Here is a 14077-nt window from a genome sequence, read left to right on the forward strand (position 1 = left end):
TAGGACACCTCTACAAGATGGGCTTAGATCAAATACTGAGGTGCTATGTCCTCCAACATGAAAGAAATGATGTGCTATGGGAATGCCACGCGGGGGTTGCAGGAGGCCATGTGGGAGGTAAAGCCACCGCAAGAAAGATACTACATGTAGGACTCTGGTGGCCAACTATTCATAAAGATTCTAAAGAATTTGCTAAGACCTGCGACGTCTATCAAAGGGTTAGAAAGCCTTCGCGATGGGATGAGTTGCCCCTACACCCTATCCACACAGTGCAAATATTTGATAAATGGGTGGTAGATTTCATTGGACCCATTACGCCACCGACGAGGCACTCGCAAGTGAGATACATAATAACAGCAACAGAATACCTCACCCGGTGGGCAGAAGTAGTAGTTGTCAAAGACTGTACAACAGAAACAACTACACGGTTTATTTTTGAGAACATAAGGATGCCCAAGGATCCTCACAAGTGACTAGGGAAAACACTTTCTGAATGAAACCATTGAGACTCTGCTGATGACCTTCACGATTCAGCATAACAAGAGCAACCCCTATCACCCATAGGTCAATGACATAGTGGAAGCATTGAATAAAATTTTGGAGAAAGGGTTAACAAAGGTTGTGTCAGCCAACAGTGACGACTGGGATGAAAGAATACCTGCAACTCTATGGGCGTACATGACAACAGTAAAGAGACTTCATAAGAAAACTTCGTTTCAACTAGTATATGGAAGAGAAGTTGTGGTTCCAATGGAATTTATATTACCAAGTATGTTCATATCTAAAGCCACAGGAATGACAAACAACATAGCCTTGCGGGACAGACTGGGTCAGCTGTTGGAACTTGACGAAACCCACTTCTTGGCCGAGTTTCATCAGTCAGTGGAGAAGAGAAGGCAAAAATCTTGGCATGATAGGCACATCAGGAAGAAGTCTTTTGGAATAGGGGAACAAGTACTCCTATATGACAGCAAGTTCCAGAAGTTCCCAAGGAAACTGCAGATGCACTGGTTAGGCCCATTTATAGTCACAAAAATCAAAGATTCGGGAGTAGTAAGGCTTGTGCAATTAGATGGAGTCCTGTTACATGGATGGGTGAATGGGAACACCTGAATCCCTTCCGCAATGATTAAAAAAAAATCACCCCTAGGTTTAGTCTAGTCATGTCATAAAAATGAGTGGAAGGACAATAAGGTTGCGACAACAATTTCAGCACGTCGCAACCCATTTTTGGTCCAGGGGGGTGGAGGGTGGAAGAAGAGGTAGAGTTAGTAGTCACACATGTAATCCCCGTCAGCAAGGTACACGTAGGCATGCACTTTTTCCAGACATTATGATCACACGCTGTACCCATCCTTTCCGCTATACCGATAGTCATTTCCATATTAAGTAACCAATAATGCAACTGTCAAATTAGGAGCCGCAAAATCTTTTCCCATTAAGTACAAAATTAGTTAATAAATAACCCCATCACGAAAAAATAAATATGCCATGCAGCCCACTCTGTACTTTCCCAGTCCATGTCATGGTTGTCACGTCCAGGTCGGCCGACAACGACAAGGTATAGCTAGAACACATGGGAAAGCTTGCAGAGTCATTAGTTTCTAAGGTCTAGTTAGTTAGGAAATGTCATGTCAGGTCTGGATACTTAAATTTGCAGGATAATGATGGGCATTCCAGAACTTCAATCACAGATAGTAGAATAATTACAAAGCCACTCTGAAGAATAGTCGCAGAGATAGAGAAGTAGGAAACCTCAGGTGTAGATTGTTTATCACAGGCGAAAGGAGATGGTAAAAGGAATTGTATCTATCCCACAGGACACATTAGATGAAAGAATTGTAGTGGTAGACAACCTATATGGAAAATATGACAAGGCGAACTTGGTCGACAATGATTTTACAGACATTTTCAGTTCTTCGCAATGAAAAGAGCAGTTTATGTAGAAGATTTCCAGGAGGATGTAACCAAGATCACCAGAGTCAGGGAGGAGTTTAAAGGGCTACATATATCGACATTACTGCATTTGAGGAGTTTACCTGTGTTTGACACCTAATTCGTCACAATGCAGTGTACCAAACTTTTGGCAAGCAGGATGCATGAAGGATCACTGTGGTTGGACAAGGAGTATCCCATCCATGTGGAGGATATTAGTCGGCTAATAGGGCTATCCGCGGGAGGGAACGTAGTTAGTTCAACATTCTAGATAGGGGCTAAGAGAGCCAAGAAGCAGTCTAAGGATAATATCTATGCCAGATATGGGACTGAGCGGGGTGGGAGAGGAGCGAAGCTAGATATAATCAACAAGGTCGACATCAGGTTTTCCTGCTACCTCATAGCAGGCAAAACAATGCGTCACTTTATGAAGAATGAATGCACGTTGGATGCCATTTCGGTGGTGGAACATTGTTGCCAAGGAGAAGTACTGAACTGGTCCGCCTTTGTTCTCAATGAGCTATTTGAAGCTTGTGAAGATGTGTACAAGCAGGCTACTAGTTTCGTGTTTGGGTACATTTTGATGTCATTGGCAATGTGGAAGTGGAGGCCACCGAAGGAGAGGGAATTGGTGACCATCGTCGAAGGCCAACCACTGGCACTTCGTTATGACCCATGGAGGGCATCGGGAGACCCTAACACGAAGGAAATAAATGAAATAGCTTTCAAGGATTGGTACGAGCAGATGCTGGTGACCATAAGGTCGACGGAGAGGATACCAAAGACTCTGTTGGATGAATTCTCAGAAGAGCTCTGGTTCGGGGCCTCACATGTGCACACCTACCTAAGGCCGTGGTGTGTCCACCTAGAGATGTTTAAGATGAGGCTGCATAGGTTTGTACTAATAGTAGAAGCGCAACACAAAGAGGTGGGATCATGCCAGGAGTGGCTTATGAAATCATAGATGGGAAATGCAACTACCTTTTCGGAGCCTTGAAGCAACAGGCACAAGGGGGAGATGTGGCGGAGAGCAGTAGGAAGCGGCCAACCGATGATGAAATCCAACCAATGGTGCTTCAGATGGAGGAGAAGATGTTCAAACTCAGATGAACAATTTCCAGTTTCAAATTAGGTGAGAGCAACTACCCTACCCAATTTCAGGGCTCTACCATGTTTTCTCCTATTATAACAACCTCGCTGGCCATGAAACTCCCCACCGAAGTAGCCCAGGATCCCTCCCAACCACGGTCCCTAAGACAAAGAAAAAACAAGTTGTTTGCACTCCGGCTGCCAAAAAGCCGAAAACTGTCGCACCAACCCCGATTATTGACCTTACTAGCAAGACTGAGCTTTCAGTCTCCATAGCCCCCATATTTGAGGAGGTCCCCTCCATTTCAACCGCTTTAACTCAGTCGCGGGAGTCTTCCCTACACACAGCTTCCACCTTCGCAACCCTGTCAAAGTCCCTCCCGACAGGCCGACGAAAGATGACTATGGAATTGGAAGTTCAGTCAGCCAGTCAGACAGAGGGCACCAATCCTGCCAATGGAATGTAACCAACATCACTTGCATCACCAACGCTTGGGTCAGACCTGCTGCAAGGGGGAATCCTAGACGCTATTCTGAAGGAAGCAAGGATTGAACCGTACTTGCCACCTTTCCCTATAAAGCTCACAGTAGTCCCAAACCCTAACATCATTCCACCCACTCCACAATTCACTTTGCAGTCACAACAAGCTCATTCACCCACATCCCACTGATAAATCCATTTCCAGTGGCCTACCCATCCAACAGTAGTTCCCTAAACCCAATACAATGCAGGTTGACATGCTCCAACACTGGTCGTTGGCCCAATTATTTACATTTATACAGTAGGCACCGCACAGGGCCGAAAGGATCCATGAGAATCTAGCCATGGAACATGAACGACAAGCAAGGCAGTTGTAGGAAGTAACAGAAGAGTGTGATCACCCGCGGTAAGCAAATTCAAATTTTCAAGCCCAGGTTGATCAAATCACACAGTGGTTCTGGACATTCTGGCCAGCAATCATTGAGGAAAACATAGAGGCGCCAACGGACATCATGACATGCACGCTGGTAAAATGTTGTGATCACATCTAGGTGGCATGCTCGAACCTGGTAGCTACCAATAATGACATGAAGAAGAAGCTAGAGACGGTGAGATCCGCACTGCCAGACCCAGTGGAGATCTACACGAGAATGGTTGAGGGAAAAATTACCGAAGGAGAAGCAAAGAAACAAGCCTTAGCAGACACCCTCGCTGACGACTATGCTTTAATGAACAAAGTGCATGACTGGCCAGGAAGCCTGGCGCTGAAGAATCACTTGGTCTATCCGATGAGAGAGAAAATATAGCCTTATTTTCTAGCACAAAGGACTGTACAGACCCCACTTAACTGCAGCAGATCAATGATCATATTGACGCCATTCATGCCCAATTTGATCATATTGAGCAGGAGTTTGCAAAGACAAAGAAGGTAATCAGATATTTGCAGCCACTGGTGCGGATACGGGTTCTGACCCTGAAGGAGGTGTGTGACTCCAACCGACAACACTAGAGCGACTTACAAAACTAGCGGCCTACAAATTTAACGTCGAAATCGGTCGATGCATTAGTTCAACATGTTGATGCAATCCTTGCCTGATGGGACACTGCGCTTCAAAGATACAGAGAGTTTAGGCAACAGACCACAACCACTATTCCGGAGTTGGAGCCTTTGTTTGGAACGGGGGACCCTCAGAGGCAGGAAAGTGTAGATGCCACTTCACGAGCAATGGCCGAGGCAAAAGAAGCACCAGACCAGCCATTAGTAGAACCAGCATAGTCAACAGTACAACCCCCACCTGTAGAACCAATGGAAATACCAACAGAAACGACCGAGGTTGAAATGAATTGACTCGGGGATGAGTCAAAGGATTGTGGTCGGGGCCTGTTGGGGCCTTCATTTAATTTTGAAAAGGTTTTGACCAATTTTGGCTGACCGAAGGATGAGAAGGAAGTGGGTGGCAACAATGGTTAGCTTGCGGAAGAGTCAGCTGGACAGCAAGGCAAGAACAGGCAGTTGCGCAAGAGTTGTGGCAAGGTGGCAGTGGAAGACAAAGGTAGCCGAGTGGGTGGGAAGGTGAAAGAGAAGCCGAGCGGGAACTGTCAGTTCAGGTGGTAGAAAGGAATATAAAAGCAGAGGGCTAGAAAAGAAGAGAGGTTGGCTGGTGAATGGGATAGAGGGAAAGGCTGTTGGAGCTAGCAACAGAGATCTAATTGTGGTAGATTGGTGGCAGGACGTAGGAGTCCCTGTGAATGGGGCCCTTGAGGTCGAGATCGAACTCATGGATCTGATCTGGGTATTCCTTGTAGTTTCTTGTGGCAAATTCCAAAGACATGTTGTACTATTTTATTGTTAAGTTAATAGAAATAAAGCTAGACTGGTTGCAAATCATGATGTGTATGGATCCCCTGGTATGATGAGTTTCTAAAAAATTTAAATGTTCCATCAAATGCATGTATTTAGTATTTATTATGTAGTCGTTGTTATGCTGTATCACTGTTTCGCATGTAATTAATATACTTGTGTTATTGGATAATGCCTCGGTTGGTGTTCCCTTGACCCCATGCTGAACCTTTCTTACTTCCGGTTGCAGCATGCCTCGGGTGAGACTCCTTACCCTTTTGGTAAGGTGAAAATGCCGACGTTGTCCTAGACTACACTAGACCATTGTTGGCCCTCTGTTCCCAAACCCAGGGTATTTTATCCCTGATGATTCTTTCGTGCCAACATCTACTATGGTTTATACACTACATGGTGAACATAATTATTTTTTATTCAAAACAGAATGAGACCCCTTATTACATCAAGCAATGGACAAGGGTAAAATCTTTGATTGGGCAATATTATGTCCAATAACCTAAAAATATGAATTTAAAATTTTCTAAGTGCTCCTCCAAGGTTTGTAACTTGGTTCTTTATCTAAGCATTTCCTTTAAATGCAATTTGTGCCAATACACTCTTCCCTTTGATATGATGGATTTGTCAACCTGATTGTGCACCAATTCATGTATATTGTTCCAAATTGTGGGACACTAAGGCAATTGATTGTTTTTGTGAAATTTGTAATAATTTTGTGATTCCTTTACATCAAGTATTGTTTGGTAATTTTCCCCACCAACTCCCCCCCAACTTTACTGAAGAATCCATTGAAGGAATTGCCCCAATTGGAGATTGGTTCATTGACGAATCTCTCTTACATAAGAATGCATTGTTTTGAAGTTCCCCCTCATGCCTTGGAAAGATATGTCTTAGACAGGTTGGCCCTTAGGAAAATAACATATCAAACCATCTCCATAGGTATTTCTAAAGCTTTACATCTTAGATCAAAGAAATTTTGGCCCTCTTTCTCTAGTGAATTGGGGATTTATTCCATGGAAAATGCCAAACATTCCATATAAAAATCAACAACCTTGGAGTTACTTAATTTATCTTGTATTGTTTCCAAGAAACATGATCAGTTGGAAATTGTTTAAGAGAATTACAAGACTTAAAAATGTTTCTGAGTTTATACTGACGAGGAATCACCTTTTGATCAAGTTTTTTAAAGTGCCATATGTTATAAGGAAGTAGTTAAGAAAATTCAAAAGTTGCCAAAAGGCCCTTCTAAAGTTGATTTCCTAATAGGTAAGGATTTTATTGTTGGAGAAAAAATCCAATATAGTCTACCTGAAGTCATGCAAATTGAATAACTGCAATTGTTTAACCATAGGGTGAATCATTGGTCCAAGAAGAATCCATACATATTGAACACGACTTTGCAAAGCCTTATTATTTGGAATATTTTGGTCCTCAATTTTGCCGCTAAGATGTCACCTTAATAAACGTCATTTTGGCCATATTTACCCTATTTTACTTCAATTTTCCTTCATTTTGCTTACATTTTGTCTAATAAATCAAACTAAAATCATAAAAAGTTATTTGAATTATTTTATTTTAGTTTTTATTATTTGGCAAATTTTAAGTTTTGAAAAGTTGTTTTTTCTAGTTTTACGAGAAGTAATTTGATCTAGTAATTGCTCATTTGTTAAGATATTAGGAAACAATTTGGAGAAAATCGAGGACATGCATTTTGTTCATAGTGTTCACTAGATGGACAACTTCCTCTTGGATCCATGAAAATCCATATGCAGATTCTTAATCAATGCACAATCAACACTGCCACTAAGAGGAAAACTTTGTTGTTACAACAAGCAAATCCACCCATATTTCAATAGTCCATGATTTGGCATGATTTTGATTGCCATAAAGGTCAAATATGATGGAGATTAATGCTAAATTAATCATTTTGTTATCTCATGGAGGATTATTAGCATTTTAGTTGCATTTTTTCTTTGCATAAATACTCATACAAGTGAAGGCATGGGGATTAAGTTCCTCCATACAATAAATTTTTTTTAAGTGTTGTACTTGTCTTTTCATTATATATACAACAATGTTGAGGTTCTCCAATCCATAATTTTCTTAGTGTGTGCAAGTCAAAGTGTAACAACCCGTGGTTGATTTTCCATGTAAATAAAATTAGACTAAGGTCATGGGACACATATTCCACGCTGAATGGTGGGAAAACATTATAGTGGGAATCACTTGTGGTTCAATAATGGCTATGGAATTTGGAAAAGTTAAGAGGCAATAAATGGCATTTAGTTATGAAAATAAAGGAAAATAGGAGAAAAGGAAGGTGAAGAGACACACATATGCATGCAAGGGAAATTAGAGGAAAATGAAGGAAAATGGAGAAAAAAGAGAGATCAGTGATAAAAAGGCATTTGAGAAACAATTAACAACTTTTGTTCATCTTTTGATCAGGATCAACAAAGGAGAAGGAAAAAGCACTTGGACAAGAAAGCAAAGGAAAGGAAGGGTGCGTAAAAGGAAGCTTGGACAACGACAAGTAAGAATATAAACTAGTTGTGGGTTGCAAGTAACAGTGTGCATTTGAGATTTAGCATGTTGGGATTTGAATGCATGGTGCATGTATTAGTTATTTGTTTACGTTTGTTTTCACTGGCACGAGATACACCTGAATTGATAGTAGTTTCAACCTTACCTTCCCATTTCCTGGATAACCATGTTGTAGTGAGTTCCCCATTTGGTTTTCTGATTGGTTCTCAAGTTTCCTATGGCTGTGGGTTGGAACAAATTCTCTGGAGCCCAGAAATAGCTTGGGCTCCCTAGAGGCTGTGGGTATAGACAAATTCTTTGGAGCCCTAAAACAACTCATGTTCCCTAGAGGCTATGGATTGAGTTACTAATTTCCGAAGCCCTAGACAACTTTGGTAGAAACCAATATGGTTGATGTTAGTGATTTCTAGACCATAACATTGATATCATTGTGGATGAGGGTTGAGGTGGTTTTGCCTTTGGAAGCCCTAGTTGATTTTGTTTTGGTTTAACCATTATGATCCCACATTCATGCTTAGAATATGGCGTGGAGGCGATTGGCTGAAAGAGAGATTTTAGTTTAGCCAATTTATGGTTGGGTGATATGTGGAAGTCTTTGACTTGGTTGGAATTTTCATATGTTGATATGAGTTGTTTTCCTATTGTAATCTATGAGCATTGGTACTGGTTATTATGGTGATCTTATGGTTGATTTGTCATACTTTCTATTCTAGTTATATGTTGATTATATGCATGGTTTTATGATGTGCTCTAGCTATGGCTCTTGTTCATGATTTGATAAGTTACTGGATGGTTTATGAATGCATGGGCTAACAAGTGTTGTAACAACTAACTTGGGGGGCATTGAGCCTTCTTGGTGATTTTTAGATGAAGTTTAGAAGTTTATGATCAGATATGCATTCATGACCTGTAGCTTATATGTTTACTCTATGTTTGATGAAATGTCTATCTGGTATTAGGCATGTCTAGGTCAATATCTTGCTCAACTTTTGGTTTTTAAACATTGTTATCATCATTGTCGAGATTCTGGAAAGTTATAGGCAGTTCTGGGTAGTGGTCTCGAGGCTAGCCTAAAAAAGTGGCATAGATCTCGCAACCACATGCATTGAATTGGAAAATTTTGGTCACAACCACATGCAGGTAGGCTTATGGGTGCGGTTATAACATCATAACCGCATGCACAATGTGTTATGGGTGTGGTTGGGGAGTAAACCTAGTGAAAAGGAGTTCTAACTTAGGGATTGATCACCTAGGGTGGTAGATAGGCTCCCAAGTGATATGTAGTCTATGAGGAGGGTCATATTACTTTCGGTTTGTAGGACCCACTTCCATAGCTATAAATTAGTGGTTGGGTCATATCATAGTGACATGAAACTCATGTTTACCCTGGAGAGATTGTGAAAGTGGGTAAATATGGGAAGGCTCGTTAGAGGGTGGTATCAAAGCGAGGTTGCAGCATTGGACCTCGGAATAAAGTAGATCGTCATAAAAGTTTGTATGTTTGGTATGCAGGCATGATATTTAATGGTTGTTATATGCATTGTGGTTATATGCATGCATGCCATTTTATTGTTTTTGTGGTTACATGCATGATAGATGCTATTTGATCAGTGCGGTCATATGCACGTGCATCACTTAGTCATGCGTGAAAGTTAACTTGTTGATATGTGCATTGCAGTCATATGCATGATGATTATTTTCATTGGAGTTAAGTTCTTGATATTATTATGTATTGTGCTAATTTGGATTAACTTGTGCAGATATAATAGTCTCCATTGAGATACCTTGAGGTATGATTTTGATTATGTCTATATTTGGTTTATCTAACAAGACATGTTTGTAGGAGATAAAAGATCATAGATGAAGAGCAGAGTGGTGGAATACCGTTCACATAAATCCCCCTATAGCCTGATGTGAATTCTATGGAATGGGAAAGGTCAGTTAGGCAGGAAGGAGAAGATTACTCTCCTGATTTAGCATATACGCTAAGAAGTTTGAAGGTATGGATTAGAAGTTGCAAGGTAGATAATAACAAGTTGATTGAGGCACATGAAACACTTGCTAGAGATTAGGAAAAACATGCTTAAGGGAATGTAGTCATCCTTTAGAGCCTTTCATATTTGCAGAAGTAGGGATAAATGGGGATCAGTCATGGACAAGAAGAAAAGACAAATTTTGCATATGGCAGCAGGTCTCATAGAGGACACAGGTTAGACAAGGATGACACAGTGAGAGATGGAAAATCTTTGGATACACCTGACAGGCAGCTAGCACTCATGGATTTTATTCTAGTTTTGTTTCTGAGAGACATCATCACCATCACCACCATCATCCCTATATGAGGAGTGAGAAGCAATATTTTCCAGAAGATTTCAAGAAATCCAAGCCTCCTACATTCAATAGAGAAATGAAGGAGTGAGAAGATGCAAAATCATGGTTGCATAGGATGAGTTGAAGGTTCTTCAAGAAGAAGTACTTGTATAAAAGATACTATGATGAAAGGGCTAAGGAATTTTGTGATCTCAAGATGCGGGTAACAAGGAAAATGCGACACCTCACAATAAATTCAATGCAGCTGAGAGAGGACATGTGTAACAACCCTGGTGAAAATTCCATGTAATAAAAGTTAATAAAGGAAAAATAATAACCATGGTTGATGAATATGAAGGGCTTTTGAAGGAGGATGGTGGAGATGAAACAGAGAACCAGATGGGGTTAGGGTTTTGCCTGGACTCTGAAGACTTCAGATACTCCAGATGCTTGCGCCTGCACCTTCCAACCCTCTCGTATGAAAACCCCGTATCTTACCTCACACTACCGTTGAGTAGTCACGGTTATCCCTTCACTTTTACTGCCTAGGTTTTACCCTCACCCTCCTCGACTACCCTGCCTGCTCCTGGTCACAACAGTGATAGGAATCCCTAGGTTCTGGAGGTAGCTGGCGTGGGAAAATAATGATGATTATGGAGGAGATTATCGACTACTCAGAAGACCCATTAGCGGGTACCTCCATTTGGACATCCCCTTAGGTAAATCTGACAAGCGGCTACCCCTACGGCTGCAAGTTCTCTGACACTGTTGCTTTGCTACCCTCGATCTCAGGGCCTTCATGTTCGGTGGCTACCCTCTCGGAGGTCTCCCCCTCCTTGCCGAACCTCACTGCTCAGCCTCTGTTGCCATCCACCCTAAATTTTGTGGACCAAACCCTGGAACCTAGCTTCGGAATATTCGTGGAGGGCCTCACTTCCTTTCCACCTTCTGTCGACTCTCGTGTCCCCTTGGCAGCTCATTCTAGCGAACCTGTCACCATCACACCAGGGCATCCTGTGCCACCCTTCATGACATCCCCATCTAGAAATATTACTGAGATTCCCCCAATCTCCAGAGTTTTCCCATCTGAGCCCCTTTTGGACATCCCTATACCTGTGTCAAACCCTTCGCAGGGTGACTCCCAACCTATTTTTCCTGATGATATATCTCGAAGAGCTAAAAAACAAAGGGTTTTGAAATCAAAGGCCATCGAGTTCTTCTTGCGTTTAGGCGAGGACTTTCAGTGGAGTGAAGCCATGGACACAACTGATCGAGTTTTGGTTGGAAGAGTCAGGGGTTGGTTCTACAGTGCCTCAAGATTGAAGCAGTGGGCGACAGAGGTTTGGGGTCATCATCTGGCTGAACCACCATTTGTCCAAACCTTTGTCAAAGGATGGTTCATGCTTCGCTTCGCCAGGGCAGAGAATAACAATTAGGTACTCTCAACAGTTTGGCATCTGGAATAGGCACCAGTGCTCCTTCACAGGTGGACTCCCCTCTTCGATCCAGAATGGGAACAACTTGGAGCAAGCCCTCTTTGGGTTTGGCTACCTGGCATGCCCTTACAATTTTGGTCATAAGACTTCTTCAGGCGCATAGGAGACTCCCTGAATACTTACCTGGAGCATGACAAATCCTATCTCAGGACAGGCAGGATAGCATATGCAAGAATACTGGTACACCTAGATACCAGCAATGGACTATAGGAGTACATCACAATTCAATGGCAAAATTTCTCTCGGAGATAGAATCTGGAGTATGAAGGGGTTCCCTTTAGATGCAGAAGGTGTCACAAGGTGGGGCATCTCTATTGAGACTACCCTCTTAACAACAAGAAATCAAATGGGGATGTAGGACGAATAATACCTTCAAGGACTGTACAAGATTAGGGGGAGAAGCCCTTCAGTGGAGAAGTAGGGACTCAAGCCGAACCGACACCCTTAGACAAGGCCCTCTCTCAGGAGACCCCAAAGAAATGCGGTAGGCCTCCTCTTCGACCTCCCTCTCCTCCTCTCACCAGGGTAAGGGTGGCTTCTGGGGCAATGGTTTCTTCGGGTATGATTTCCTCTACTCCTAACCCTTCTCATTTGTTTAAATGTGTTATTTTTCATGCACTTTCTTCTACTGATAAGGATTATGGAATTGGAGATACTCTTCCCCCCTCTTGCCTGGTTTATCCCTTTCACCCCCCCCCTTCCTTCTCTGTCACTTCTCTGTCACTCCCCCATCTCTCCCTCCCTCTCCCTCCCCCGATTCCCGAACAAGGCCTCCCTCCCCGTGCTATTAGACTCGATCTAAGGCAAAGCAAAAATTAAAGGTCTCTGGTCATTTCAGACTAGACCTTATTTTGACCCCCTTTCCTCCTAATCTACCAAGGGGTCGACCCACCTCCCTCTCAAAGGCACAAATCCAGGCCGGAGACGAGATCGCCTCGGGCAAGCAATCAACCATTCATAGGGTGCTTAGAGCATCGAAACCCTCATCTGACCCCCCCCCCCCCCCCCCCCCCCCCCCCCCCACCATGAAGATTGTCTCATTCAATTGCAAAGGGTTAGCTAGGCCCGATAAAAAACTAGCCCTTCAAAGATTGATCTATGCTACTCCTGTCGATGTCATCTTCCTTCAAGAAACCTTAGGATCAGCTAATTCCATTACACATCTCCTTGATTCAATGTTCCCTGGATGGACCTTTATAGGCCTCAATGCTAATGGATGATCCGAGGGACTTGCCCTGGGATACAACAAGCGTTCCATCAATCTCTGTAACTATTGGGGAGGCCCAGGGTACATTGGGGTAGAGTTTTACTCGACTTATTTGGGTATAGAGGTGCGAACCATCAATGTATATGGGTCGTGCCAACATAGGCCTGCCTTTTGGGACCATCTCCTTAGCTCAGAGGTATTGCAGAAGGATTTCCTAATCATGGGAGGGGATTTAAATTTTTCCATTGGTCACTCTGAATCCTGGGGAAACCATGCACAACTGGACCCCTTATCTGCCTACTTTGAGAATTTATTGGACTCCCATAACCTATTGGACATCCCCTTTGCCAAATTGCTACCTACCTGGAGGAACAACAGAGTTGGGTAGGACTGTCTTGCCCGAAGACTTGACTGTTTCCTTATCAAGGAAGGACTTTTAACGCTGGGTTTTCTCCACAGACAGTGGGTGGGATCGGGAGGAATATATGATCATCTGCCTATATACATGGAGATCAGTGGGGGGCCTCAAAAACCCAAGGGTCCTTTCAATTTCAGCTCCACTTGGTTAAAGGATCCCACCTATGTGCGTATGATCATGAACTTTTGGAAGTCACATCCCCTAGCTGCCGGTGGGAAAAAAGCTGAGGGTTTTGCGCACAACCTTATCAAGATGAAGAGGCTCTCCAAAATATGGGATCATAACAAGAGAATAAAGGATGATCAATCGGAAATGAATGCAGAAAAGGAAATTATTGAGTTTGAAAATAGCTCGGGCAGGGTCTTCAGATTGACTAAACACAAGGAAAAACTCACTGATCTATATGCCACTAGAGGAAATTTTTTTAAGGATTGTGAAGAAGCGTGGAGGCTGAGAAGTAGGGTGATTTGGCTGCATGAGGGAGATGGCAATACAAAATTCTATCATAAGTATGCACATAGTCGGAAAGCTATTAACACCATCTTGCAACTCTCGAATGAGCAAGGCCTCCCTCTAAACACTTTTCCCCAACTGTCATCTTTGGCATCCTCACATTTCAAATAGATCTATAGGCCCCCCCCAAATGTAAATCTTGCCAAAATCATACAAGTAGCCCAATTATTCCCTCGATTTGTGGAGCTGGAGGAAGGCAGGGAACTAACTAAGGAAGTCACTATAGGTG

General features: G+C 42.7%; 1 protein-coding gene across 1 annotated transcript; it reads left to right on the plus strand.

Annotated features, from left to right (window-relative positions):
* Positions 1-678: 678 nt before the first annotated feature.
* Positions 679-1113, plus strand: LOC149254193 (uncharacterized). Its single transcript, XM_089454719.1, has one exon. It carries the CDS (start codon positions 679-681, stop codon positions 1111-1113), a length of 435 nt encoding a protein of 144 aa, XP_089310845.1.
* The last annotated feature ends 12964 nt before the right edge of the window (positions 1114-14077 follow it).

This window comes from Pinus tabuliformis, chromosome 7 (genome assembly GCF_031772625.1).
Source record: "Pinus tabuliformis cultivar Carrire ecotype Pingquan chromosome 7, CPIR1, whole genome shotgun sequence".
Lineage (NCBI taxonomy): Eukaryota > Viridiplantae > Streptophyta > Pinopsida > Pinales > Pinaceae > Pinus > Pinus tabuliformis.